Source organism: Alligator mississippiensis, chromosome 4, assembly GCF_030867095.1.
Source record: "Alligator mississippiensis isolate rAllMis1 chromosome 4, rAllMis1, whole genome shotgun sequence".
Taxonomy (NCBI): domain Eukaryota; kingdom Metazoa; phylum Chordata; order Crocodylia; family Alligatoridae; genus Alligator; species Alligator mississippiensis.
In genome coordinates this window covers 129,510,897-129,538,544 of record NC_081827.1, presented here as the reverse complement: position 1 = coordinate 129,538,544, position 27,648 = coordinate 129,510,897, and the positions used below count along the sequence as shown (strand labels likewise).

Genomic DNA, 27,648 nt, shown 5'->3' with positions numbered 1-27,648 from the left:
TGCTGAGTTGCAGTATTTTCCTTATAAAACTCCAGTGAGAGGGACAGGCTGGGACTGTTTCACAGTGGCTTATTGTACAAAACATTCCTCTGTGAAGGAAATGCATTTAATCTTCAGTATTAGTCATGTGGAAGGCCCCAAACCTGTTTTGACTTCTGGTCCCCCACTTTTACCTTGCTAGTATGGCTGGAAAACTTCCTCCCTTAGACACCTTCCCAGAAAGTCCTGGAAAGGAAGGTGGGGTAGAGGGGACACAATTGAAAGCCAATGTTTCCCATCTTCTCTAATTGTGAAAAGTTCAGTTCAGGTGTGCGATTTCCCCTTCCCCCACTTAAGGAACTTACCTGACTGCTGAGGAACACCTTGCTAGAATGATATGGGGCATGTTTGTGCCTTCCCCAGCACCACCTTTGAATGCCCAGTTGTCATACACATCAACCTGATGAGTGGATTCACAACCTTAGTTCAGAGAAATGGTAGGGAAATTGTCTGGCCACACAAGAGAAGACTGAGTGGGATTTAATAGCAGCCTTCAACTACCTGAAAGGGGGGGGGGGGGGGTCGAAAGAGGATGGGGCTACACTGTTTTCAGTGGTGACAGATGACAGAACAAGGAACAATGGTCTCAAGTTGCAGCAAGAGTAGTTTAAGTTAGATCAGTGGTCTCCAACCTTACTATGTCAGAGATCACCTTTGAATTTGAAAGGAACCCAAAAGGCAGATTGAGGCCCCAGCCTTAGTCCCCACTCCCTCCACACACTGGGTCATGAAGCTGCCCCCCCCCCTCCCCCCCCCCCCCCCCAATGGTGGTGAGGTAGGGAGTGGGGCAGGGGCAAGCTCTGCACAGCCAGCCCTGCACTTGTGACAGGGGACTGAGCACACGTGGGCTCGCTGGGGGGGGAAGCATATGCTCCCAGAACTGCACACAGGGCACAGCAGGACAGGCTGGGCAGTGCCATGCTGTTCCCAGCGGAGGTTTTTGGTCATGCTATGCTCAGGCTAGGCAACAGCAGCACTGGGAGGTGGAGGTTGGGAGAGGCAATGGCAAATTTTGAGCTGCAGCTCCCCTCCCTGCCCGCGCCGCCCCGCCCCCCCCCCCCCCCCCCCCCCCCCCCCCCCCCCCCCCGGCAGTGACCCGGCTCCCAGCACTGCCTAGCCCAGGGGCAGGCAATTATTTTGGGCAGAGGGCTGCTTAATCAGTTTTGGCAAGCTATCAAGGCTGGAGCAGCTAAATATTAATTTTTTTAAAATTTTAGGGGCACCATGGGCTGAATAGAATAGCCTGGCAGGCTGCATCCAGCCTGCGGGCTGCATTTTGCACCCTCCTGGCCTAGCCTGAGCGCAGCGTGACCAAACACCCCGCTAGGAAGAGTGCAGTGCTGCCCTGACCAGCCTGCCCTACGTACAGATCCGGGGGCAAGCGCCCCACACTCCATGCTCCCCTGACAAGCTGCTCATGGCTCCATGCCCTGACCCGCCCGACTATGCAGGGCTTGCCTCTGCCCCACTCCCTAGCTTACAACTGCTGCAGCCACCCACACTGCCCTGCGTTTGGGAAGGGGGGCACGTGCCCCCCCCCCATCTGTGCACAGCTGATGCACGTAGTGTTGGGCCACTCCCAGGCCAGCTGCAATGGGGTTCAGGGTGCAAAGCCCAGCCCTACAGTGGCAACCACCTCTGCCGCACGCAGGTGGGGGAGGGCACATGCCCTGCAGGGCCTCCACCAGGGTGCACAGTGGCAGGAGCCTCCCCCACGCCCCTGGATGAGCCACCCAGGCTCGATCCTCCCATCACCCGTCTGGCCGGAGTCCCACTCACCTTATGGGCCTCTGCCAAACTCTGTCCTCACCACAGGGGACTCAATCTGGCCCATGCCTTCCCCCACTGACTGACCTGCTGAGCTGGGGGGCGGGGGGGGGCAGGGTGCATACATATGTCTATAAAACAGGCTTACAAACCAACATAACACAGAGCAGCCTCAGAGAATAGTAAGCTGGTGTTTTTATTACACATGACCGAGAAAATATTTAAAGGAATACATGCCTTTTCGTCTGGTCAAAAGGTAATGTAGGAAAAAATGTATTTTTGCTATTTCTTTAGAAGAAAATGTATGTATCATTTAATCACAGCATGTTGGGATTCATCTTTGCAAAGGTTCTGGCTCTTCATTGTCATGCTGTAGATCAGGGGTTGGCAACCCCTGGCATGCGCGCCCAGCGCGAGGCCATTTTACTTGCACACATTGGGGCCGGGGCGGGAAGGCAGCAGCTGTCTGCAGCATCCCAGCTGCAGCCGGCCCTGGCTCTGGGTAGTTACTGCCAGCTGGGAACCTGCTGCAAGACCTGCTGGGAGCAACCCTGGCACCACGGCTGGCAGCAGCTACACCAGAGCCAGGGCTGGCTGCAGCCTGGAGACTACATACAGCTGCTGCCTCCCTGGCCTGGCCCCAGCCCCAACAGACACAGTGCCAGCACCTGCTACCTTCCCAGAGCGGGGGGGGGGGGGGGGGGGGGGGGGGGTCCATGGGCAGGCAGGCACACCTGGAGACAGCCTGGCCGGAGGGCAGCAGCTGTTTGTAGCCTCCCAGCTGCAGCCAGCCCAGGCTATGGGTAGCTGCTGATAGCCACGGAGCCTGGGCTGCTCCCAGCAGGCGGCTGGGAGGATGGAAGCCCTGCTCCATGGCTAATGAGCCTGAACCTGGGCCGGCTGCAAACAGCTGCTGCCTCCCTGCCCCAGCCCTGGCCCCAGCTGCCTCCCAGCCCCAGCCCTGGGCTCCGGGAAGGCAGCAAATACCGGGGATGCTTCCCGCTGTGTTGCCCTCGCTGCTGCTACTGCAGAGCAGCGTTGAAACCCAGTGTGGCAGGGCACAGCAGGGGGCACAGAAAGCTGCCTGCCGCTCCGAGCTCCCATTGCCCTGACCACACTTCCCCTGCAGGCAGGGGTAGCAGTGAGGGGCACAACCCTGCATGCTGCCCATGCTGCTCCCATGCACACAGGGGAAGTGTGACCCAGCAGCACATAGGGCCCAGGGGAGGGCAGCAATGGGGTTCAGGGTGCAAAGCCCAGCCTACAGTGGCAACCACCTCTGCCGCACGCAGATGGGGGAGGGCCCAGGGGAGGGCAGCAGGGCTGGGAGCACAGCGTGTGTGACCCAGAGCAGCGGCGCACAGAGAAGCTGCTTGATGCTGCAAGCACCATGCTGCTGGGTCACACTCCCCATGTGCACACGGGCAGCACGCAGGGTTATGCCCCTTGCTGCTGCCCCCACCTGCAGGGAAGTGGCCAGGGCAGTGGGGAGCTCTGAGCAGCAGGCAGCTTTCTGCGCCCCGCTGCTGTGCCGGGTTCCAACGCTGCTCTGCAGAAGTGATGGTGAGGGCAGCACAGTGGGGAGCATCACCGGTATCTGCTGTCTTCCTGGAGCCTGGGGCTAGGTCTGGGGCTGGGAGGCAGTAGCTCTTTGCAGTTGGCCCAGGTTCTGGATAGCTCTTGATGGCCATGGAGCCTGGGCTGGAGGGCAGGAGCACAGGCAGGGCTTGGGGGCAGGGGCTTTGGGTGGGGAGGGGCACAGAACAGCAGAGCTGGGGGGCATGGTGCATGAGCAGGACTGGAGGGAATGGGGCTTTGGGTGGGGGCACGGAACAGCAGGGCTGGGGGAATGGGGCTTTGGGTGGAGGGCAAGGGCACAAGCAGGGCATCCTGCCATGTACCCCCTGCCCTCGTTTTATTTTTCTTGGCATGCCGGCACCCCAGCACCTTCCGAAGTAGGCACTGTGCTTTTTTTTGGCACTCCAGCCAAAAAACGTTGCCTACCCCTGCTGTAGATCATAGGCTTATAGGAACATAAGAGTCTGATCTAACAATTTGCGATACAACGAAAGGTGCAGTTTTCTTTTATACAGTTCTGACAGAAATTTCTGGTATCAAATCTACTGAGAAATTAAAAACTAAGTGTCAAGTTAGCACATAGCTTCAATACATGCAAGCAGACTGTCAAAATATAAGGATTGATATTCCTTCACAATTATTATTTTTTAAGTTCATTTAGGACATTAGTCTCTCAAAATGAGCCTTAGGGAATGACTACATCTCTTATATAATATAAAATACTGCAATCCCCAATTATAATGTTTCCTAAATTTATCAAAATGTTTACAAGAGAGAAAGTAAGTGCTCATTATTTAGTTATTTTTCTGCCCTTTTTTTTTTTTTTTCCCCTACTGCTATTCTGGGAGAAAAATGTTCTTTTGTTTCCTCATGCAGATGTAGGCACACTAGGAATGCCAGAAGTTACTCTGAAAAGCTACAGAGATAGCTTGATCTGGTATCCTGTCTGTAGCTATGACTAACACCTAACCCTTCACGGAAAGGCAAAAAAATCTCTTATCCCAAATAAAATTCACCTTGTCAAATGAACAAGTGCTGGTTATTAAGAAAATGTACTTCCCTGATCTTCACCTTATGCTCTGAAACATGAGATTTGATTAGCCTTACCCTTATTTTAGCTCATCTAAGGTCATTGTTGATAGGGATGTACTTACTCAGTCCTTTTAAGAATCCTGCCATAGTACATCTTGAAGACTTATGCTTCTTTTTTTAGTTACATACCAAACTCCCTAATTTTGTGTGTTACAGTAATGCAATTACTACTGGTGATGACAACTCTGTTCCAATTCTGGCTGTACATTAAAAAGATCTTCCCTCATTCCCTACTTAAGCGATTTTGTGTACAAGAGTGCATTTATGTCAACCACAGTTACTCTAATATAAATAGAGCCTTTTCTGAGGGGCTAAAACCAAACAATATACATCAGCTCACTCCCCGTGCGGTTGAATATAGTCAGAAATAAGTCTTTGTATTGTCATTAATACGCTTATTCTGTATATAGTTGGAATAATTTCAGAACTTTGTCAAGCAGTGTTACACTTGATCTCCCTAAATTTGAGGGAACACAGCATGTCCATTATCAAGACAAATATGGACCAAAAAACAAAAAACACCCCAACAACTTAGGGATAGTTAAAAATAAAAGCAAAACAATCCCAAACCAAACCCAAATCTTCCCTGCTGGATGAATTCCATTAGTCAGACAGACCAAATTTTACACATACAAGAAGTTATATACTTGCATACTATGCAGTCACTAGCTCTAGAAAGCACAAGATCAGGTCTTCAGAAATCATTAGCTAAGGGCTCACAATGGATACTGGGGTCTAAACCACACATTCATATTGCATTTGAAGCACAGCAGTCAGATGCAAACATCCATTGAAAGTTAACGGGAACTTTTTTCCACTAACTTCAGTTCCATCTGGATCAGGACACAAAAGAAAAAGTACCACACCTCTGCCCCAAGTATTTGTTTCCCATATCAACTAATGTTTTCCTGAAACAGAAATGCTATTCAGAGTTTGTTTTTTAGAGATTTTGCTTTAAACTACCAAGTAATAAATACTTCAAATGAACCCTCACCACATCAAGGCATAATACAAGAGGCAAGGCTGCAGAATGAGAGAAACGTTTTTTCTTAATTCAAGATAACTTCAGGAAATCGGGACCACACATAGTACAAAATAAAACTAAATCATTTTAATTGCCCGGGGTGTAATAAAAGATTTCTCAAACACAAGTATCCGGGCCAGAGTTCATTGTCACTTAGAGACCGTCACTAAAATACTTACAATTTTTCTGACTGATTAAACCAAAACCCGACACTGTTTCACTACTTGCAATTCCATGGACTGAAGAGAGAAAACCAGTTATAAGTTTTCTGTCTGTTCAGAGACCTGCTTCACCAGCTATGCACAACTTCTTGCTGGGGTTATTTGACCCCAGCAATCTTTCCCGCCCAGAGCAGGGGGTGTACCTGATGATCTCATGAAGTCCCTTCTAGCCCCAAACTTTGGAGAATCTGTGTAAAGCATGAAGTCACTGGCATCAGGCCCATTCCTGCATGGGTTCTACCCCCATCAATGCAGTTTACAGCCAACACTGCAATGAGACACCAGGAGAAAGCCACATACGGCAAGCAAGTCATGCATCACGGATCCGTTCAAAATTACACCCTCTATTAATAAGCAAGAAGCCAATTAACAAAAGCACCTGATCTCAATACATCCCCAACCATGTGAGAATAAAGACCTGGGAACGAACACATCAAGAAAAGGGTCCTGAACTTTAACTAAGAGCAGGCTTAGGCTCAGCCAGCCAAAGGGGGCTTCCTGCTCAGGTGGGAGCCGCAGCACTGGGGGCCTGGACAGGACTCTCCAGCGGACACCTACATTGCCATTCCAGCCGTTTCCAGCCCATCCAGAGAAGCCCCAGCGACCCGCCCGCTTCCATGTGCATTTCAGCCTCTCCCTCCGGGTAGAAGATGCCAGCAGCAGAAACGGCGCCGGCCGACATAGAAATCTGTTCCCCCGAGGAAAAGGGAGGCTACCTTCACGGCTCTTTTTGGGAAGGAAGCGCCTGGTCCGCGGATTCCACGGCGCCCGCTCACGGAGGGACCGGCCCGCCCGCGGAGGGGGCGGGGGCGACAGGTGCTTCAAGTCGCCACGGGCGGCAGCACCTTGCCCCTTCCACGGCAGCTGAAGGGGGTAGGGGAGGGGAATACTCACCTCACACACGCGGCCAATGGCTGCCGCCTGCCCCCTCCCCACGCGCTGTCCGCACCCCGGCCACAGGGAGGGTGGGGGTGGCGCGCGTCTGGCGGACTATTTACCCCCGGCTCTCGCGAGAGCGTGGCGAGGGCCGCTGATTGGCTGCGGGCAGCCCAAGGGGGCGGGGCTCCTCTCATGACGCACAGCAGCCGGTGTTCCTGGCCCCGCCTCCTCACGCCAGCCAGGTTCCCCTCGTACAGCCCCAGCACAGGTCAGGCGTTGGGCTTCCCCTTCCCTTCTGTCCCCGTCCCGACCTGTCCTGCAAACCTGCTCAGGGCTGGGCCGCCCGCTGCAGCCTGGGACTGCCTGGGCTAAACTGCGCCTGACAAGGGCTTGAATATGGGTGACTGGTGGCAGCAGCAGCCCTAGGGCCCGGGCAGAAGAGCGCTATTCTCGCTCTGCTGGCTCCCGGACAGCGACTTGGGATCCTGTCAGAGCTATCAGTCTCAGCACTGTTAGGTGTGCAAGCCTGGGCATGTCTACACGTACAGGCAGGTGTCTACACATGCACACCCATACTGCGCAGTAACTATGGCAATGTGCACCAACCAGTTGGAGCATAAATTTGACACCTGCATGATGCAGGTGTTACATTTATGCCCAATTAGGTACTGCGCAGTAATGCATGTGTAGATGCCTTACTGCGCAGTTATACTGTGTGTGTGGTCTTACTTGGAACTAACTTTAGCCCCAAGTCAGACCACACACAGCATTAATGCGCAGTAAATTTAATGTGATCTAAATGCACATGCCTCCCAAGTCACATGCCCACCAAGTCTCAGGACCCACCCAGAGGCTTCAAATAGGAATCCGTAGCCTCAAGAAAAACCTCCTGCCCTTTTGTGGGCTTTCTGAGCTCTTTGCAGCAGAAGGAATTTTTTTATTGTTGTCCATAGTTAAAAAAAAACAGTTAAAAGTAAGAGCTGGCATTTTCCCAAGGGTGCTTCAAGTCTTTCTGAGTCTTTCTGGGGGTGCCTTTAGTCTAACAAGGTTGAGGACCATTGGAACAACACTATAGTGCCAGAGACCTAACTAGACAAGGTTCTTTGGGTAGACGTGATATCTTTTATTAAATCAACTAAATAGTTGGAAAAATCATTTTTTGTAAGCTTTCAGGCACAAATCCCTGTCTTCAGGCATAGGGAGAGTCTGTTGGTGTTTGGGGGGGCTCTCCTGGGTAGAACAGAAGCCAATATGCAAAATGCAAATAGAATACTTCAGCTTTAGCAAAAGTCTATACAACATCCCCCTGGGGCAGATCTGTGACAGCAGTGCTTTCCCAACCTGAGGGAAAGATTTTTAGGTCTTCCCAGCTAATACAGAGAAAGAGGAGGGAGGGGAGACAGAAGAGCCTGGGACATACAAGGTGCTAAGTGTATCTATTGTGACTAGCTGTCCTTGGTAGTTAGGCAAGTTCCTCCTTGTGCCTCAGCTGCTCCTCTAATACCATTACACTGTGGGCACTAGGAGGGCCAGCCTAAAAACTGATGGGAACTGGCTGTGACAATTAAGACAGAATGAATGCTCCCAGCATGACGTTACAATTCCTGACTCACCCCTGCTGCTGTTCTTGCAGCACAGCAGATGGAAAACACTGAAAAGTTGTTTTACCAGTGGAAAATTACCAATTATTGCGGTTTTTGTGGGGCCCTTTATTTAAAAACAAAAAAAATTGCTAATAGGCCTGTGTCAAGTATCCCTCTGACTATTAATATTAGTTAAATCCAAGCAATCCTTTTCCTGTTTTAGGCAAATGATACATTATTTGCTAATCCAAACATAGAATAAGAAGTACAATGGAGTCACATCATACGCGCATTTAAATTACACAAATTCAACTATACGCGCTCAGCAACAAAAAAAAAAGAGAGAGAGAAAAATAACAATTTAAATAGTGTGGGTGATTCTGCCCGCCATTCCACTCAATGAGCATGTGCCCCGGAGTGAGCGTGAGATGGGAGACGTGAATCTGCTGTTCCCTCAGTCAGTCTTAGTTCCCACATACCTCTCATAGTGTGAGCATCTTGCTGCACTGAGTGTGATTTTGACTATATGCGATTTTCGCCTTACGCGCTGACTTTAGAACCTAACCCCCGCGTAAGATGTGACTCCACTGTATTCATAAATTTGAGGGATTTACTTTTTTTATTAAAAAAGGTATTTTAAATGATAAAGCCCTGCTTCCAATATCACCTTGAGTCACAGAGAAAAAAAAGTAATTCCCTTATTTGTTCCTCCTTCAAAAAATTATGCTACTGAGCTTCCCATTACAATGCCAGACATGCTTTATTTAGCCCCACTATTTTTAGTGGCACAGGTCCATACCTCTAAAAAAATGTTTAGCCCTGATCATGATCTTAGCTGAGGCCTGCAGTTGCTACTGTAATTAATGGCAATAAAAAGTATTAATATGTATCTATGTTAGAGGATTAAGCCCCCAATTTAGAGATAGGGTTCCCTGTTACATAGGGTTTTTAATTTATGTTCTCAGGTTACTGCGCCCTCCATGTAAAAATTACATGTCTCTTCAATCACACTAAAGAGGGCAGTGTTATTTGGCTTAAGTGCAGACTTCCTCCAAAGCATCCTCAAAAGCTTTAGGAGATTCAGTGGAATTTAACAATTGGCTTGAGTCTTTGTATGTTTACCCTGAATTACTAGGCACCAATTTATCATTTTGTGCCCTGATCCTATGAATTTAATCACGTGGCTAGACTTCATAGACCATGCACCAGTTCTTATTTATGGGACCAAGGCCTTAAATGACTTTCTGGAAACAAATACATTTACATACCCAACCACACAGGCTGACCAGAAGGAGATAAGGCTCTGGGCACATATAAACCCCAGGGCCGAGGCTAGCAGGAATGAGTTCTCTAGCAAGCTGCCAGGGGAAGGAGCTCCTGCAGGGCAGAGCTACCCAGGAATACTGTGGCTGCTGGATAGATTGTCTACAGGGCTAATGAGGCTCCAGGAGTCTACAAGGTACTCAGGGCTGGGAGGCACTTAATACTCAAGGAGCAGTTTGGGATTTTTAAAGAAGCAGAGTGTGACTTGTATTATGTTATAGCCCAGGGGCTCATATTTATGTTGTTGTTTTAGCTGGTAGACTGAACTGAGGCTATGGGGGAGGAGGAGGCCTCAGGGGACACACTATGGTGTAGAGCCCTAGCATTGGAGAGGGCACAGAGACAGGGCTGCAGCAAGATCAAGGCCAAATCAGAATTAAATGCTAGTCTCTACATACCATCTGTGAGGCATGGGCCACCGTGGGGGGCAGGTTTGGAGCAGTTGATAGCAACCCCTGGTGTCAGGGTAGGAAATGGGCAGCCTCCCACCTGAGGAACATCATAATTATTGTTCCATCAATGCATAGCAGGTGAAAGGTGGGTGGTTAGCCCAGAAACAGAGGGTTAGGCCAACATTGGACAGGCCTGGGGATAGCCCCTTGTCACACCCTACTTCTGAAACTGACTTTGTGAGGGTAGATTCCAATTGCTGGATCAGAGCCAAAGTGCTGTAGCAGCTTATTGGCAGAAATGGGTTTACTAAACTTTATGGGAAGCCCAACAGAAATGCTTTTGTATCTCTGCCAGTGAAGTATCAGTAGTAATTGCATTACTGTAACATATAAAATATAATTATTTTCTGTGCTTCTTCTTTCTCTCATTAATGGTCTCTTATAAGAAAAAAAGTACTATATACTATTTATAAATATCTAATTATCTCACATATTCACTTAAAATCATATACAAGCTTCAGAGTTTATGCTTGTGAGAATTTATACACAGTACATACCAAAATTAATTAAACAAGAAAGAAAAACTCAATGCCCCATATGGTTGTCACACTTGTCTTCTAAAATTTTCAATCAAACTCTTTTCCTGTAATGATTTTGCTTTACTGCGCTAATTGAACAAGTGAATTGAAAGCCTGTTTTTCTTCAAAATAACCCATCCTATAAATGTAAGATAACTCTTGTGCTGCAAACTTGGGTAAGGATTATGTCAATTATGCAGAGATTTGTTCAGTTTTTCCAGTGTCTCATTATGATTTTTTAGCTACTTTTGATGCTATTCTAATCCAAAGTATATCTTGATTTCCTGATCTCCTGACATGCTTAGAGTATCTGTCAATTTTAATATCTGTAATATGTAGATATCCAGCAAAGATGCTATAATCCATTTTATTCCATTTAGTATACTGTACCAACATTCTCATTAGTCCACAGCTCCAGAAAATAGCATTGATCTTTAGCTACATGATCACTATTAGTTAATGGTGAATGCACTATTTTGAAATGGGGTACAGAAGAAAATTTAACTTTCCAGGTTATAGTGTGCACATGAACAAATGAATACCTCAAACTCAGCTTTTCCTTTCAGTTGTAAGTTACTAAGGTAGGGGTCAGCAACCCCCGGCATGCGTGCAAGCATGGCACGTGAGGCCATTTTGCTCAGCATGCCACCACCAGCCCTGGCTCTGGGTAGCTGCTGCCAGCCATGGAGCCTGAGGGGCTGGTCCCAGCAGATGGGTGGGAGGTTGCAAGCCCTGCTGCAGCACCCTGGGCTCCGTGCTTAGCAGCAGCTACCGAAAGCCAGGGCGGGCTGCAGCCTGGAGGCTGCAAACAGCTGCTCCAGGCTCTGGCATCAGCTCCATACTGGCGGGTGCATGCGTGCCTCTGAGTGGATGATGAGGGAGGGGCCTGAGCTAGCACAACCCTGGTCTCTCCCCCGCTGCTGGCACAGAGCTGATGTCTGGGCCCTGGAGCCCAGCACAGCTGTTTGTAGCCAGCCTGGGCTGTGGGCAGCTGCAGCATACAGCGGGCAGGCTGCCAGCTATGCTGGGCTCCACAGCCCCAGCATCAGCTCCATGCTGGCTGTGACTGCACATGCACCTCAGAGCAGACAGCAGGGGTGGGGTTGTGGTGCCTCTCTCTCATTGCAACATGCTTAACAAAAAAAGGAACACACAAAGGCAACATTTATGATTATTAAATATACTAATATGCAGTGCGTCCTGCCATGTAACCCCCTGCCCTCATTTTGTTTTTCTGGCATGCCGGCACCTTCCAAGGTAGACATTGTGGGGGTTTTTGGCACTCTGGACGAAAAATGTTACCTATCCCTGAACTAAGGCATACTTTGAATCTATCCTTGAAGAAACTTAAGCAAGAAAGTTACTACTGAGATGAGGAGTTCCAGTGACTTCTATAGGACTTCAAAAGTTACTTGCTCAACCATTGGCATTATCAAGCCCTTCTGCTAGCAAAAACACCATTTTTTTTTTTTTTAAATATACTTTTATCTAACATCCTAATTTGAGCATTACATTTACTTCTTAAGAGTGATAATAGATACTCAAAATATTAAAAAGATGCCTATCTAGTTGTTAAGATATATTTGAAAGACAATCTAACTCGAATCAGTAGTTAATCCAGAACTATTAACTACTGATCATTCAGCATTCCAGTGTTCCCCTAAAATTTGGACTGCTGCCATTTGTCATTGTTTTCTGTGTTTATTTGGTGATTGTATGGTAGAAGATGAACTGTGCTGCCTGGTGAACTTTGGGTGGACAGCCAATGTTCTTAATTCATACAGCTTTTTATAGGGGGAGAGAATATTCTCTTTCTGTCCCTCATATGTACACAGGCCCAGCTTTACCACAATTGGCACATGGATTTTTTTTAATCTATATCAGCAATCTTATTTGCACCCAGAAATATTCATCCCAATAGAAAGCTAATTATACTTTCTAATGCTGTTAAGAATTGTAGCTTGAACTCTATTCAAAGTCTCCATAGGAACCCTGTCATTAGGAGACACTGAATGGGAGGCAGTTAGTTGGCACATTCCCAGCTGTCCTCAATTTAACTTTTTACAAACCAACACCACCCACTTTTTGAAGAGTGTCAGCCTCACTCTTGTCCCTTTCTTGTTTACATGCAGGGTGTCAAACTGGATTGGCTCATAGCAGTTGTGTTAACTAATAGGTTTTGCAAGCTACAATCTTGTGCTCCAGATCCAAAGGATTCTTTGAAAAAGAAATGTTTCTAGCACTAAGATTTGTAAATTCTCACCACTCTAATTTGATGCAACATCACTTTCCTGAGTCTGCACACAACCTGAAATGCCAGCTAAGAGAGAAGTTTGAACTTCTCCAATTTACCGATGCAATTTTTAAATAATCATCTCTAGGCTTCAGAATTGGGTGTTAACAACTATTTCAGTTTACAGTAGAAATGGGACAGAGGTCAACTGATGTTTTTGGAGGTCAAAACATTTTTTCTTTCTATGGAGGAAAGCAGAGAGAACTATTACAGTGAAGATGCACACAATCAACGGTAAGTATGTTTTGGTGCATCAAGAATGTTGGGGGCAGCGCTTGAAAGGATGAAACTCATTCCCTCAATTCAGCCCCTGGCTACATTGATTCAATTAGGAATCAATTTAAGGTTTCTTTTTGTCGCAGGGCACCTTGGTGCCCTGCTCCTAGAGAGGGAAACTGCCAGGGAAAGAGCCCTGGCAGGGAATAAGGAGCACAGCTGTGGGTTGCCTGGGGCAACCAGGAGGTCAGCTGACCGGAAGGGGCAGGGCCTGGCCCTCATAAAGCCCAGGGGCTGAGGCAAAGCTAGCAGTTTCCTGCCAGTAGCTTCCAAAGCAAAGATGTGAGAAGCAGCCTGACTGCAGGTACAGCTTCAGCTGAGTAAAGGGTGGAAGTTCTAAGATGTCCAAGCAATGTTGTTATAGCTAGGTGGCTTCTGTTTAAGTTGTAGCCAAGAGGCTTGAGTTTGTGTTTTGCTTTGTTGTTACACTGGTGGTTTGGGTGAGGCTATTGGGGGTTGGAGGAGGCCTCATAGGGAACCCACAGTGGTGTGGTTAAATTCTCTAAGAAATTAGGTCTCTTGACACCAAAAGACCTGTCATTCTAACGGAATGCAAACATTTAGCTGTTTCTTTGTAAAGAAAATATGTTTGATCTAGAAACTATAAGTTTCCTTATACCTACATTCTCTCTCTGAGATGGTGGATACAAATAAGTAATGAAGCTTAAAGGCAATTTATGAAGCTTGTTTCATTTGCTCAACTAACATGAAAGCGGAGAGATCTTAGCTGCAGATACCAGCAGCCAGAGATCTGATTTCCGTAGTTATGGCTTCTAAAAGTTTCACTTAAGAGTTTACAGTTCCCAAATGTCAGAAGTATGATCACACCTAACAATTTTTACTAGTCCCTTCCTTTCCACTGGGATTTTGATCCTCAGAAACAGAAGCTATGAAAAGTCTAGAACCACAAAAACAATCACAGATGCTATTTGGGGATCCCTCATCAGGATATTTTTTTTTTTTTTTTTTTTTAAAGCCTTCTATCAGGGTGACTGAGAAGAGGAGCTAATAAGGTAAGAAAAAGATGAAAGCCCTTATTCTCCTTTCTATCTTTTTTTTTTTTTTTTTTTTTTTTTTTTTTTTTTTCTCTTCCCCCTCAGTATTGAGTGTTCAGGGCCCTCTGCTAGTTCTCTGTACTATGCCAGGGGTCCTCAAGGAATGAGATCAAAGGAGTGCAATTCTCCTACCTACTTTTGGCATGTATTTAAATGAACAAAAAATACTTTACTTACCTTGCCTGGTCCATCTTTTTTTTTTTTTTTTTTTTTCTCTCTTCCTTTTCTTGTCATGTACACAAACTTACTTCTCTCCATAACTTTACTAATTTATGACGGATGTGAGGACTTCTGAAACTTCTCACCTTGATACATAGGGAACATTAAAACTTGATAAAGCTACTTTTTGTGGGTTTTTTTTCCTCTGTTGCCCAGTAAGCAAAAGAGAAGAATGACAAAAGACAATTGCAAACAGACCTGCACCAAGCTGTTGTTGTAGGAACCTGGGAAGCAGGTTCAAATTGTCAGATTGAAAGGACTTCCCAAAATCAAAATTATAAGCATGTAGTTTTATATAAAACAATATATAAATTCAAAGAGATGGTCAAATTTGCAGGTGTTCATTTAAATGCTGTTTCTCCTCAAATTCCTCTCCTTATGCCTTTTTAACTCCATTCCCTTTGAGCAGAAGTTGATACATCAACTGTGAGAATATACAGGGGCAGGACACTTGAGTAACAGTGGAACTTGTTCTTCTTTCTTTTCAATGACCTGGGTCTTCTGTTTGTGCCCTGAAGCCAGTCATACGTCTTTCCCACTCCACTGTACCTTCTCCGTCTCTGATTGCTGATCCAGACAGTCCTGGTTTTCCTCCATTAGACTTGCTAAATTCTAACATCCCTATCAAGTACTACTCATCCCCCCTGCATCCACTCCTAGCCTACATGTCCTACCTGTTCTATTCTTGTTCCTTCTGGTTCAGTCGCAGACATGCTCACCAGGCTCTCTGTCCCAGTCTATGCCTTTTCCCTTCCTCCTGATCCAGCTCTTGTTCCCTCTACGTTCAAATAGGGTAGCCTATCCTCCATGCTTCCAACAGGGTGCAAATATAGAGATCATAGGATGGACGTTCCCCTTGCTTTCAGAGCCAGTGCCTGCCCTACACTGGTCCAAAGCACCCATTACTGGGAAAGTCCAGCTACATCCTTGTGATGGTCTGTGGGTATGACTGCATGCAGGAGCAGTGAAAACTTTAGGCATGCTCTGTGAAAATGGACTGTCCAGCAATTTCAGTTGCTGAAACCTAAAAAGTCTCTGCTTACTCACATGCGAACTGTTTTTTTGTTTTGTTTTTTTTCAAAGGCTTATGATGTGGCCAGTTTCAGACAGGTTCTGACAAGGATGGCAAAAGGTACATTCCCAACACAAAAGACACTGTGCCTGCCAAACTTAAGTCCCTGCTCCAAGTCTTGAAAAGGCCCTAAGAATTTTATAACAAGGGCAGAACACTGTATAAGAAGGTTTCAAAAAGTAACAACAATAATTAAAATAAAACAATTTTGCATACAATGATCTCTACAGGACCACGTCACTTCCCTGTGTAATCATAAGTGATGGATGTGTTCAATAATGCCACCATCAGTGTTCCCCACTGCTTTCCCCCCCCCCCCCCCCGCTCATTGCACACAATCATTATATTTCAAAATTGCCATTACTTTCTGAAACAACCTTGTGTTTTTCCTTAGTTTCACTTTCAGCACCTGCTGAACTGTTTTGGTTGAAATTTTGGAAGATATCCACATGGAGGAATACACTACTAATGTAAAATTTCAACCCAAATGGTTAAAATTTGGCTAAATATTCAATAGAGCACAGGTTGTTACAAAGAGAAGTGCTGGGCCATCCCAAGAAGGGGTGTTATCACTGGCTCCTCTACTATGCACATATACCTCCCCCCCCCCCCCCCCAAGGATGGGGCAAGCACCACCTCCCTTGGAAGCCCAATCTGGAATGGGCTCCCAAAGGAGGTGGTACTCACCCCATCCTTGTGGGTCTTCAAGAAGAGACTGGACAGGCACCTGGCTGGGATTACCTGGGAACCCAGGTTGGGTGACTCTTTTCTTGCCCGGCAGAGGTCGGACTAGATGGCCCACTGACTATGAATCTATGAAGTGGGCAAAATAGTGGATCCAGCCTAGGAGAGCAGGTGGGGGTCAGTGGGTGCTTAGGAGAGCTGGAGGAGCAGGCAGGGGATGGGGCCTGGTGGGTGTCCCCCCCCCCCCCCACACTCCCCCTATCCCCTACTCCCTCCTTCAGCACCCCCCCCACCCCTAACTTACTGGCATGGAGCCTGGGTCCAGCACCCTGCAGTGGCAAGCAGAGACTGCCCGAATCGCAGAATCTCCAAATCTTTCTGCAAATCTTTTCTGAATCAGTTCAGAGGCTTAGAATTAATTCAGGCCTTTTCATTGGTCTCCTGATTTGATTTGGATTCAGAGATTCAGCCGCCGAATCTCCTCCAAATCAAGTCAGCATCCAAAGCTTCACACAGCCCTAACAAGAAGCAGTAATTAACATGCTACAACTAATAATAATTAATATCCCTATGTCTGTGCTGACATCAGTGAGGACAAAACAAACACCAGAAATAAAAGCAGCAAGAATATCTCCATTGGAATATAAATAAATCACATGCAACTCTGCCTTCTCTTTTTTCTTCAGAACCTTTCCTCCAGAACCCAATTTTCTTAAAGGTGGCATCTCCAAACACTTTTTGTCTGAGGATGTGGTTAAATAGGCCATCACCGGCATGTTTCAGGAGCTGTTAAGGAGTTAAAGCTGTAGGCTCAAAGATGCAACAAAATGCAAAGCATTCTTGGTCTGATTTCCTAAGACTTCAAAAAAAAAAAAAATTCTAGACATGGTCCATTTAAACTAACAGAACCCTAGAAAGAGATGAATTAATAATAGCATATATAATAATCTGGGGACCCAAATAAAAATCTTCCATAAATGCGGTTAAGGGATCATCAAGAAATTCAGGTGATGGAATTCATTACCACCAGAGTAAGGCATTTTAAGAAACGTGTTAAGAGAAGTGGTTCAATTTTAATGCAGCAATACAAAAAGATTAACCTTCTTGTCTATGTGTGATTCAAATTCAATCCCACACTATTCATTACTTCCGAAGTAAGACCTTTTCAGGTAATATGTTAAGAAGTCATACCCAACTAATATAGTTGGTATAAAACAATACTACTAACATTAGCTCATCTGTCTCTTCATAATTAAGGTTCAATGCTACACTATTGAAGTCAATGGACACTTATCTAATTGACTTTCCCTTTCTGTCCTGGATTTATTTATTTTTTAAATAAAATGTATAATGGAGAGCGACATTTTCTGCTCATATATGTCTTACAGCTTCACTAAGGTCACACTGAAGACAGACTTGTTATTTACAAATTACTACTTATCACCAAGTGGTTTTAGTAAACAAGTTTTCCCACTAAAATATGTTGCACCTATTCTTTGAAATTATTCTTATCAATCATGGGAGAAGAAGAGTCTTGTTACATGTCCTATGTGTTGGGTTGTATATGTTCTAATGACAGTGATTTTAATTAAAAATATGAGCAATTATGTTTTAAAAGGAAAAGAAAATGATGCTAAGTCTTTTGCCAAAAAGGATAGAGTTAGAAGGAAGAACAATCTGAATTTCAAACTTTGTTCTAATAGGGTTGTCACGGGATGGGGTCCCTAAGGGTGGCCATGTTACCCCTAAGGCCCCTTGACCATGCCAATTTGGCCTGATGGGCACCCTCTATTCTTTCCTGCTATGTCTTGATGTATTTTTGTAATATAGAGAGGCTGCCTTCACGTCCTGTTGGACACAGTCTTGATGGATTTCCCTGAACCCCATAGGTCCCATTTCAAAATAGGTGTCCCAGGACACCCCAGCCTTATCGACTATATGTATGGTGCCAACCGTCCCTTTACCATGCCCCAAGCCTCGCAGATGGTACTGACATTTTCCTGTGTAGGCCTTGCTGTAATTGGCCCCCTTGTCCTCTCTCTCTGGGCTCTCAGCAGCCCTGTCGCTGTGCTTCACTGGCACCAGGGTCTGTGCACCTCAAATGCCGTGCCCTCTCTGGCACTGGGGTCCCCACGCTGGAGTGGGCCCCCAGTGAGGCCTCCTCCTTCTCCAAATAGCCTCACCCAAACCACCAATGTTTTAAACAGAAATCAACATCAAGGCTATAACGTAACGCAAGCCACCTGGCTATAACATAATCTGAGCTACACAGGGCATGCTCTGTCCCTCAACAGTACCAGAAGCTACACTTTCAGTCAGGCCTCTCCCCTTTACTTCTTCTGGAAGAGCTCCTTCCCCCTTGACTGCTGGCAAGGAACTACCTTCCTGGTCTCCGCCCTGGGGTTTATATATGAGCCAGGCCCTGCCCCTTCTGGTCAGCTGACTGCTGGCAGGTGTGGGCCAACTAACTCATTCTGGCTGCCCTGGTAAACAGCAGCTGGGGCTCCCAATGCTCACTGCTAGGGCCCTCTCCGTAGCAGTTTCAGTCCTATAAAGGAGCAGGGCACCTAAGTGCTCTGTGACAAGGGTATTGCAAATTACAGGGAGTTAAAAAAGAACAAAACAAATGGAAATAGTTGGCAGAGATCTTAACTTAAAAATATTGCATAATGAAAGCAAAGGTGATTATGTAGGCATGTTCCTGCCCTTAGGCCAAAATTTATTTAACATTAACAGAATTTCTTTTCAGCATTGTGTCCAAAATACAAGACAAAACAACTAACGATGGCTTGAATAATCAGAGAAACCTAATTTCTTTCTGAACAAGACCAATTAGGTAAATAAATTATCTACTTATTGCTCTAACTAACCTGTTTCTGGAAGTTCTTCCTAGCATGCTGGCCTCCAGGGCATGAGTGCTTATAGGCATGGACATCCTCATGCAGAACCCTGCTGGTAGGGTACAAAATCAGTTAGCTGCTGTTGCCATGTTACACAGCACACAACATTAAAAAACCACAATGCACACACAGCTGTCCATGTGTCAGCTGAGAAATTTACAACACCCTTTTGTAAGTACAAACGTCCTCCATATAACACTGTATGTCTCAATGTGAACAAACGCAAACTGTCTTGGCTTGAATCAAAGCATTTTCTTTGCACCAGGGGTCATTAGTTTGGATTCTCACTGGGTAGCTACTGTCTTAAAAAAAATAAAGAGGACCAGTGTAAAATAACAATCTGTAATTTAAAAAAAATGATGTCCTTCACATTTCCTTAGGACCTCAGACTTCAGCTCTTTAGGCTGAGACCAGACTGAGAAGTTTTCAGCCTCAATGCAAGGTTTTGGGGCAAGTAAAAAAGAGAAGAAAAACAGGATTAAATTAGAACGTCTCCGTCAGGGCCGTGGCCAGCAGCCCGGGCACGTGGGCCAGGGAAAGTCGGCACGGCGAACTAGAATTAGGCACTGATGCGTAGAGGTTGATTTAAAGATTATTTTACTTACACCATAGATGGTCGCGGTGCAGGCAGGAAAACTTGCTTGCGTTGCAGTTACAGATAAACACATCTGGAGTTTGCTAGGCTCCACTGAAGACAGACAGACAGACACGGAGTTTGCTAGGCTCCATAAAACGAACCGGGCAGAGCTCTGGATACCAAAATGAGAGTCCAAAAGGTGACTCTTGACGAGCGCGCAGGGCAGGGGTATGTCGAGGGATCGGTCAGTGATGGGGAGAGACTCTTGATGGGTGATCAAACCACCGGTCAGCTCTGAGACACGTGCAGAGTTTACTAGGCTCTACCACGTGGCCCAGAGTTCTCCACGAGATGGATGCGGAGTCCTCCTAAGTGAGGTCCTCCCCAGAGATCTCCAACTTGGGCGGAAACTGCTCAAGCCTCTTATACGGCTAGCAAGCCAATCACTAGCCGCCACGTGGGAATAATTTAGAAACAGCCAATAATGGGGAACAAATTTGCATGCGAGCGGCAGGAACTCCTTTGCACCAGGGTTTTCTCTCTGCAGCTGAGAATTGCACTGTGCAAAGAAAGCTCCATGTGGCGGGAAATAATTCTGCAGTACCGAAGTGCACGCACAATCATGGGTCATGACATCCCCCCTTGCTGAAGGCACAGCTGAATTATACCACATGCTCGTCACCTGGGTCGTCAAAAGCTCTCACAACTGGTTGTTGAACTAAACGGGTAAACACAAAATTAGCTAACATAAAAAGTTCGTTTTCTAGGGATCAAATTAAATAATAGCCGGCACATACACATGCACATATAACCAGATTCATAACAAAAAACTGCGCGATCAGGGCTTCAGTGGGCATCATGGCGAAGGCGTGCGTCAAGCCCTCGCTTTTGCCGATGATGTTGTCCCTCTGTTTCTCAGGGCTTCTCTCCGCCACGCACTCTGAGTCCTGAACCTGTAAACAAAACTCTCAGAAAATAAGTTAATGTATATCAAAATATTTACAAAAACCCGCACACAATAGGGCGGTTAGTTAAATGCACTACCACTTCCTCAAAACCTATAATACAGGTGTTTAAACATGGCTAGAGTGGAGCCAACTCTCTCTTGCATGATCAACTAGATGAAATCGTCGAGGAGCCATCGTCTAGCTCTTCCAAATAATGAAAACCCAACTCATATGCCAATCGCCATTGGCCTGTGTCTCCCAAAATCTGAAGTTGCTGTTTACTGAGTCCAGAACGCTGTAGGAGGAATCCAAACATGAATCCCTCCTCTGGTGTTCTCTGTGGCAACGGTGGAAGATCAGATTCGCAATGCCTTGAGCCTCGGTCGTGTGTCGATGTTCCCGATCACTGGATATTCTTGGCTCCATCAGGATACGGAGTCCTGACAACTGACGCAGAAGATTACTCATGGGTTGGCTCACCATTGGGTTAAGCAGAATCTGGAGGACAACGATGTTCTTTCGTCCATAAACCTCAAGACAACTATCTATGCTGTGGATGGTCACTGGAACGGTTCCAGGGTTTCGTAGATGACAGTGAGGCCATGGTCTTATTTGCTGGAGTGGTGTCAGTCCCAATGTACATGTTCTGGGGTTCCAGGCACAGTATGATACTCCGATGATCGCTAACATAAGATGTTCTGCGCCGGTATGTTCTGGCCGTCCGTCATGCCATGCATGGGATTTCTGGCTTATCTGTCCTTCAACAAGCGCTGGAAGTGGAATAGGCCAGTGAGCGTTAAACGTCACCATGTCGATGTCAGTGACATGTCCTCTACTCCACGATGCTTGTCTGACCAAGAAGCTTGCTTCTTCCCGGTTCAGCAGGTCAGACCCAAGTTCCACAACCAGACGTCCCAACCATACAGCTAGGGTTTCTTCAGGTTGGATTCTTGATTCTCTACACAACTCCTGTAGTTCAGCTCTAGTGCGAGCGTAATAGGCAGTAGCGACTCGGTTGGTTGTTGCTACAGGTTGAACTGCTGCTGCAGGAGTCATCGCTGCCGTTATTGCTTCAGGCAGGAGGGGCGGATGCACTCCTCCGCTTGATTCTCCCTTCTGTCAGCAGGAAGGCGTGGTCACCGGAAGCGACGCTGCGTCGGTGGGCGGGGTCGCCAGCCGAACTCTCGTGTGTTCCTCCAAAGCTCCACCCTTCTCTTCCGGTTCTTCCATGCAGTCTCTTTCCTGCTCGGCGCCATCTTGGCATGGCGTCTCAGAATTTTCTTTTGCAGCCGCCTCTTTGACCGCTTGAACAGCCATGTGCAGCTGGGCTCTTAAACTTGCATTTTTCTGCATCAAATCAGTTATGGTACGAAATGTTGCAGTTAACATTCTCCCCTTGTCGTACTTCAGGGCCACCCTCTCATCTACGGCGCGTCCCTCCGTCTCCAGATCTTCGCGGAGCTCGGATGGAAGCTCGCGACCCCTCAATCTAGACGCCACCATAAAGGGGGCGAACCAGTCGATCGGCACCAGTTCTTCACTCTCCCAAGCACATCTTAGGCAACGGGCATTATTCATTATACACCCAAATGCCACGGGGTGAAGATACACTTCCCTCTCTCGGGGTTCCGTCTTCGGAAGCTCCCTCTTCTCTCTTTAGCGAAAGGCGTCCGCTGATAAACCTTTCACCAGTTCCGCCCGCCTGGTGGTAAGCGATATGCGCCTTCAGTTCCACGATGCTTGCTACGTTGCGTTTCCCACTTTGCCAAGGGCAATTCTCAACTAATTCTAGTTCTATGCTTTCCCAGTATCCCATCCTCGTCGCCACGTCGGGGCTAAGGGGCTGTGGCCAGCAGCCCGGGCACATGGGCCAGGGAAAGTCGGCACGGTGAACTAGAATTAGGCACTGACGCGTAGAAGTTGATTAAAGATTATTTTACTTACACCATAGATGGTCACGGTGCAGGCAGGAAAACTTGCTTGCATTGCAGTTACAGATAAACACACGTGGAGTTGTCTAGGCTCCACCGAAGACACACACACACACACACACACACACACACACACACACACACGGAGTTTGCTAGGCTCCGTAAAACGAACCGGGCAGAGCGCTGGATACCAAAATGAGAATCCGAAAGGTGACTCTCGACGAGCGCGCAGGGCAGGGGTACGCCGAGGGATCGGTCAGCGATGGGGAGAGACTCTTGATGGGTGATCAAACCACTGGTCAGCTCCGAGACGCGCAGTTTGCTAGGCTCTACCACGTGGCCCAGAGTTCTCCACGAGATGGATGCGGAGTGCTCCTAAGTGAGGTCCTCCCCGGAGATCTCCAACTTGGGCGGAAACTGCTCAAGCCTCTTATACGGCTAGCAAGCCAATCGCTAGCCGCCACGTGGGAATAATTTAGAAACAGCCAATAATGGGGAACAAATTTGCATGCGAGCAGCGGGAACTCCTTTGCACAGGGGTTTTCTCTCTGCAGCTGAGGATTGCACCGTGCAAAGGAAGCTCCATGTGGCGGGAAATAATTTTGTAGTGCCGAAGCGCGCACACAATCATGGGTCATGACAGTCTCGTGCAACAGTAACTAATTGAGTCGGTACCACACAGTCAATGACTGTGACCAGGTGCTTGTTACTTCTCTCACATTTAAGGAGGATGCAAAATATGAACTGGATTAAATAATTTTGTTATTTAAGGTCCGTAAAGTCTGGTAGCAGAGTGGTTAAGCCATCTCACGATGGTTCCAGAGCTGTAAGTTAAAGCCCACTCTGAACTGTTCCAGTTGACCCAGTTGCTACCTGTCACTCCTTTGTGTGTTGTTGGCTACAGAAACTAGCATGCCCAACCCACTGTAACTTATTGAGTTGCTAAATTAAGTTGAAATTTTGACCTAGGAAATTCAGAGCACCCACTAAATACTGGACAATCCCTGGCTAGAGCAGCTTAAACTGCAAAACAGAGAGAGGTTAAGAGGGAAACAAAATAGTCAAGTTGTATGGTTGTCAACATAAGCCCAGCAGAAAAGGCTCTTGAAAAGCCTATAGTACTGAACTATAGCAATACATATCACTAAAAAAATAGCTTGGCAACACCCTTGCTGGGCAGTAAAGGAGTGAGATTCATTTCTCTTAGCAAAGAGATGTATCAGGGCTGTCCAATTTTATGACCAGTGGCTGCATGCAGCATCAGTGTGGGTGTGGCACCCAGGAATCCCTCCTATCACACAGATTCCCTTGGCAACACCCAGTCTACCACTGCTCTCTAGTGGCATGCAACCCCCCTACCACACCGGATGTGCTCGTGGCATTTAGCTCCTCATCCCTTCTGGTAGAACATGGCCTCCTCGCTGGATGGGCTGCACAGGTGGCATGCAAACCCCTGGGCCCTGACGAGCCATGCAGCAGCGAGAAAGACTGTTGCCAGGGCTCACAGACTGCATGCCAAGCATTCATAACCTGCCAGTTGGATAGCCTTGATGTAAACCATTACCTCCATGTTAACCCCCCATTCTAATACCCTCTTATTTGGCTCTGTGTCTTCAGGCCTTCAGATCTGAAGATAAAGCAACACTGATGGGACTGTAAGACAATTATTTTTCCTCTTTATGGGTGTTAGAGGCAGGGTGATTACTCGTTAAAAAAATTTATAGAGTGGGAGTGAATGGCCCAGGAGCCACCATGGCACAGTTAAAGGAAAATTGATGCAAGAAACTTGTTGAAAAAAATGAATTGATGGAACAGGTCACTTAAATTAATCATGAGATCTGAATAGCAAACCAAGTGATGGACCCTTTCAAGGGCTTAGATATGGGGGAGGATTGTCCTGGATTGCTGCATGCCAAAGGCTTGCTTTCAGGGCACACTTGCAGTTGCATTGTGTGCTCCACCAAGGCAAGAAACCCCACCTCAGACAGAACGCAACACAGTAGCATGCCGGCACTTAAAGGGGATGTATGAATGACAGCTGCTACCCCAGCCAGCCCGGGCCCTGTTGCTGTGTCTGCAACTGCTGCTATCCAGGGCACAGCCCAGCTGGTTTGCTTCCGACTCAATGTGGGGGAGAAAAGTTGCCTCAAGATTTTGCCCCACCTGTTGGAAAACTAATGTACACCTATTCATCTGGCTGTGAAGTGTTGCTTGGTTCTTGAAGCATTCAGGGGGCAGGAGAACCCTGTCCTCACACTTGGTCTTGCTAAACAGGAAATGGGGTAAAGGAACTTACTGAGATTACCACCATGAGGCACAATCTCACTCTGCCAGGGAGCCCTGTTAACTAACTTGTGTAGAATTCCTCTTGGAACTCCCTTTGATAAAGGGCTCTTTTCTTCCTCTCCATACCTACCTCTAAGAGGGCAGATCTGGTAAGGATTATTTTATACTCGTTTTGAAGATGAGATAACATATAGCAAGAGGTATGGGGCCTGAGTCATGGGAGGTGCAGAGCAGCAACAACCTCCTGCTAAAGTGAGTGAAAACAGTGGCTTTGCAAATATCAAACTCAGATTGTGATGTGTAACTTGACCCCACAGTAAACTGGAGGCAGAACACAGAAGAGAACCCAGGAATCCTGACAGTCAGTCTAAACACAATCAGTGGAGCTCATTCTTTTTCATGGCAGAACCCCATGTTATTTCACTAAAAATATTTCAGGCAGTGACATGTGACAGTAGGGTCCTATCTCCCATCTAGCCATAAAGAAAAGAAGGATGGTTTCAATCCCAGCTGGAAAACTCATGCACTAGATCCCTCAACATGCATTTAAATCAAGTGGCCTCTGAGGACTGTTTGACATTTTCAATAGTCTTAAAACGGGCACATAGAGTTAAATATTTGATCTTGTTCAGGGGCTTTTTGCCAAAACTTGGGAACTGTCATTGGTGTTCAGTCAAGCAGAGTAACTCGGCTCCCTGTGGGAAAGTACTGTATGTATTTTAGGAAAAATCACATTGTGGACATGGTTTTGGTTAATCCGACCAATGTCTGCTCAGATTACTTGAAATGCAAGAATCCAGCAAAATTGATTTGCACAGGGACTGGAGATCATTTGGTCATTTGTAAGTTGCTCTGCTGTGCTCTTTTGGTATGGTTTGAAATAAAACATATTTTCCTCTTCTCTTGGTTTCTCCAAGAGTAAATACATCACCCTGCAAAGTAAGGGGTTTTCCCCGACAATGTGTATAGCATTACATTGTTCCCTGCAGCTGAGGACTCACTTTATGCATTATTCATCTATCTCTGCTCATCTTCACAAGGTGAAATCTTGGTAACTTTCCAACAGTACTCATCAAACCTACAAAGGTATCTGAGTCACAAAGTGCAAATGAACCTAAATATCCCTAAAGTTCAAGGGAGTTCAGAGCCATTGTTTTTGTTCAATCTCATCTCTGTTTGAAATGACAAAGCCATGAGTCGTGGAGAAAAGGAGTTAGCATAAGAACTTACTATATTCTAAACAAAAGAAAAGGAAAACTGAAAAAAAATGACAGGATCTCATTAACTCTGAAAGGGCAGTGCTGTAAAGTGGTTATCTCAGGGAACTAGAAGTCAAAACTATCTGATACTATTCTTGATTCCACCATTGATTATAATATGACCTGGGCCAAGTTGCATAGCCTCTCTTAGGAAAAAGTTAAGAAGCCGCATTTTGTGAGCCAACTGAACCAAACAAAAGAACCGGGTTACAGCCATAGATGGAACAAAGACATTAAAGAGAAAATAATATCTTTTTAAAATTTAACTGTGAACTGGCCTAAGACTCCGATTTTAGAAATCCCCAATTTTGCATTGTTGGCTTGAGACAGATATTTGTGACTGCTACAGCACCAATAAATTATCATTAATGTCATTAGTTTTTGTAGAAGTTCCATTATTTTCCAGCCAGACTGGTGCTCCAGAAGAAGTCTTGAGATTAGGCTTTTTCCATATCTAATGTATATAATTCCATTAGGAATAATAATAATTGTCTGCTACTAACAGGGCCATTAAGAGGATTAGTTTGGTAATATTTGGAAGGTATTTTGAAGATAAAAGCACTATACAAATGCTAAGTATCTGGATTATAGCTACGTTCCTGAACAAATCGGCCAGATTTTATACTGTGTCCAATTTTTGTTGAAACTAATTTAAAATTATTTTATTACCACCTTGCCAATCTAGTATGAATAGTTTATAGCTAATGCAGCCACCACACAGTTATGCAAAACCCCTGGACACACATTTCTGAGGTACCATAATGACAGGTTATTTGTCTAAGACTATAACTGTTGCCCTGGGGGGTCAGGCCAACTCTTAGGATCTCAATTTCGCGCTGTTAGACAGGAAGGTGAGACACAATTGCACATATACAAAACGCACACAAATCAGTTAGGTGCATACACACTACCAGCTCAGGCACATACACATCCAAACCAGCCTAGGCACATGCATACTTATCACCAATTCAAGCACATACACTATACACACACCACATTTAGACAGAATCAGTTACCAGTTACCAACACCTGCACATCCAATACACATACATGGATTACTAATTCATCTACCACACCCACCCACCCACCCACAATGATATCTATATATGTACATATATGTATATTTGCTAATTCACATACATACCACCCACCTACACATACACACAGGTGAGTTCCTAAATTGGGTGTTGTGATATGTATGTGCTTGGTGTACTTGGGATACCTGGGGAAAGGTTAAGGTAAGAAAGTAGAAGTGTAAGGATTTAAAGTTACCAGGACCGGGATTAGAGCCAGTAGACTACAGGGGCCTGGGCTGAAGAACTGAGGCTGGGGGTAACTTTAGGTTAATTGATCTTAATTGATTAAAAGACAAAAGTTTTTGAGCTCTGCCCAAAGCTTGCAGAACAGGGAAGCATGCTGGCACAGAGTCTGGGACTGGAGCCAGAGCTACAGGGGATTTGAAAAGGTAGGTGCTGGAGAGGAAAAGTGGAACTAAGGGAAAGTGTGGGTGTTATGGAGGGGCTCTGGGTGTAGCAGAGCCAGAAGATGGCTCTGGGGAGGGGCCTGAAAACAGAGAGATGGACAGCAGAAAAATCACAGAAAAAGCAGCAGGAGAGATTGAAAGGCGGCAGGGGCAGCAGGAAAGCAGAGAAAGGCAGCAGAAAGTCACAGGG

General features: G+C 46.3%; 1 protein-coding gene across 3 annotated transcripts in view; it reads right to left on the bottom strand.

The window, feature by feature from the left end:
- Positions 1 to 6,720, bottom strand: part of STK38L (serine/threonine kinase 38 like) — a 72,057-nt gene extending 65,337 nt beyond the window's left edge. The window contains exon 1 of one of the 3 annotated variants that reach the window (XM_014607339.3): positions 6,616 to 6,720. Coding sequence is in view for 1 of the 3 variants with exons in the window: in XM_059726612.1 (XP_059582595.1) it covers positions 6,280 to 6,346 (67 nt within the window). In the remaining 2 variants the exon portion in view is untranslated. Of the gene's footprint in view, positions 1 to 6,279; positions 6,377 to 6,437; positions 6,542 to 6,615 lie in introns of those variants that run through there. The other 2 variants (XM_014607341.3, XM_059726612.1) reach the window with 2 other exon arrangements.
- Between the last annotated feature and the right edge of the window lie 20,928 nt (positions 6,721 to 27,648).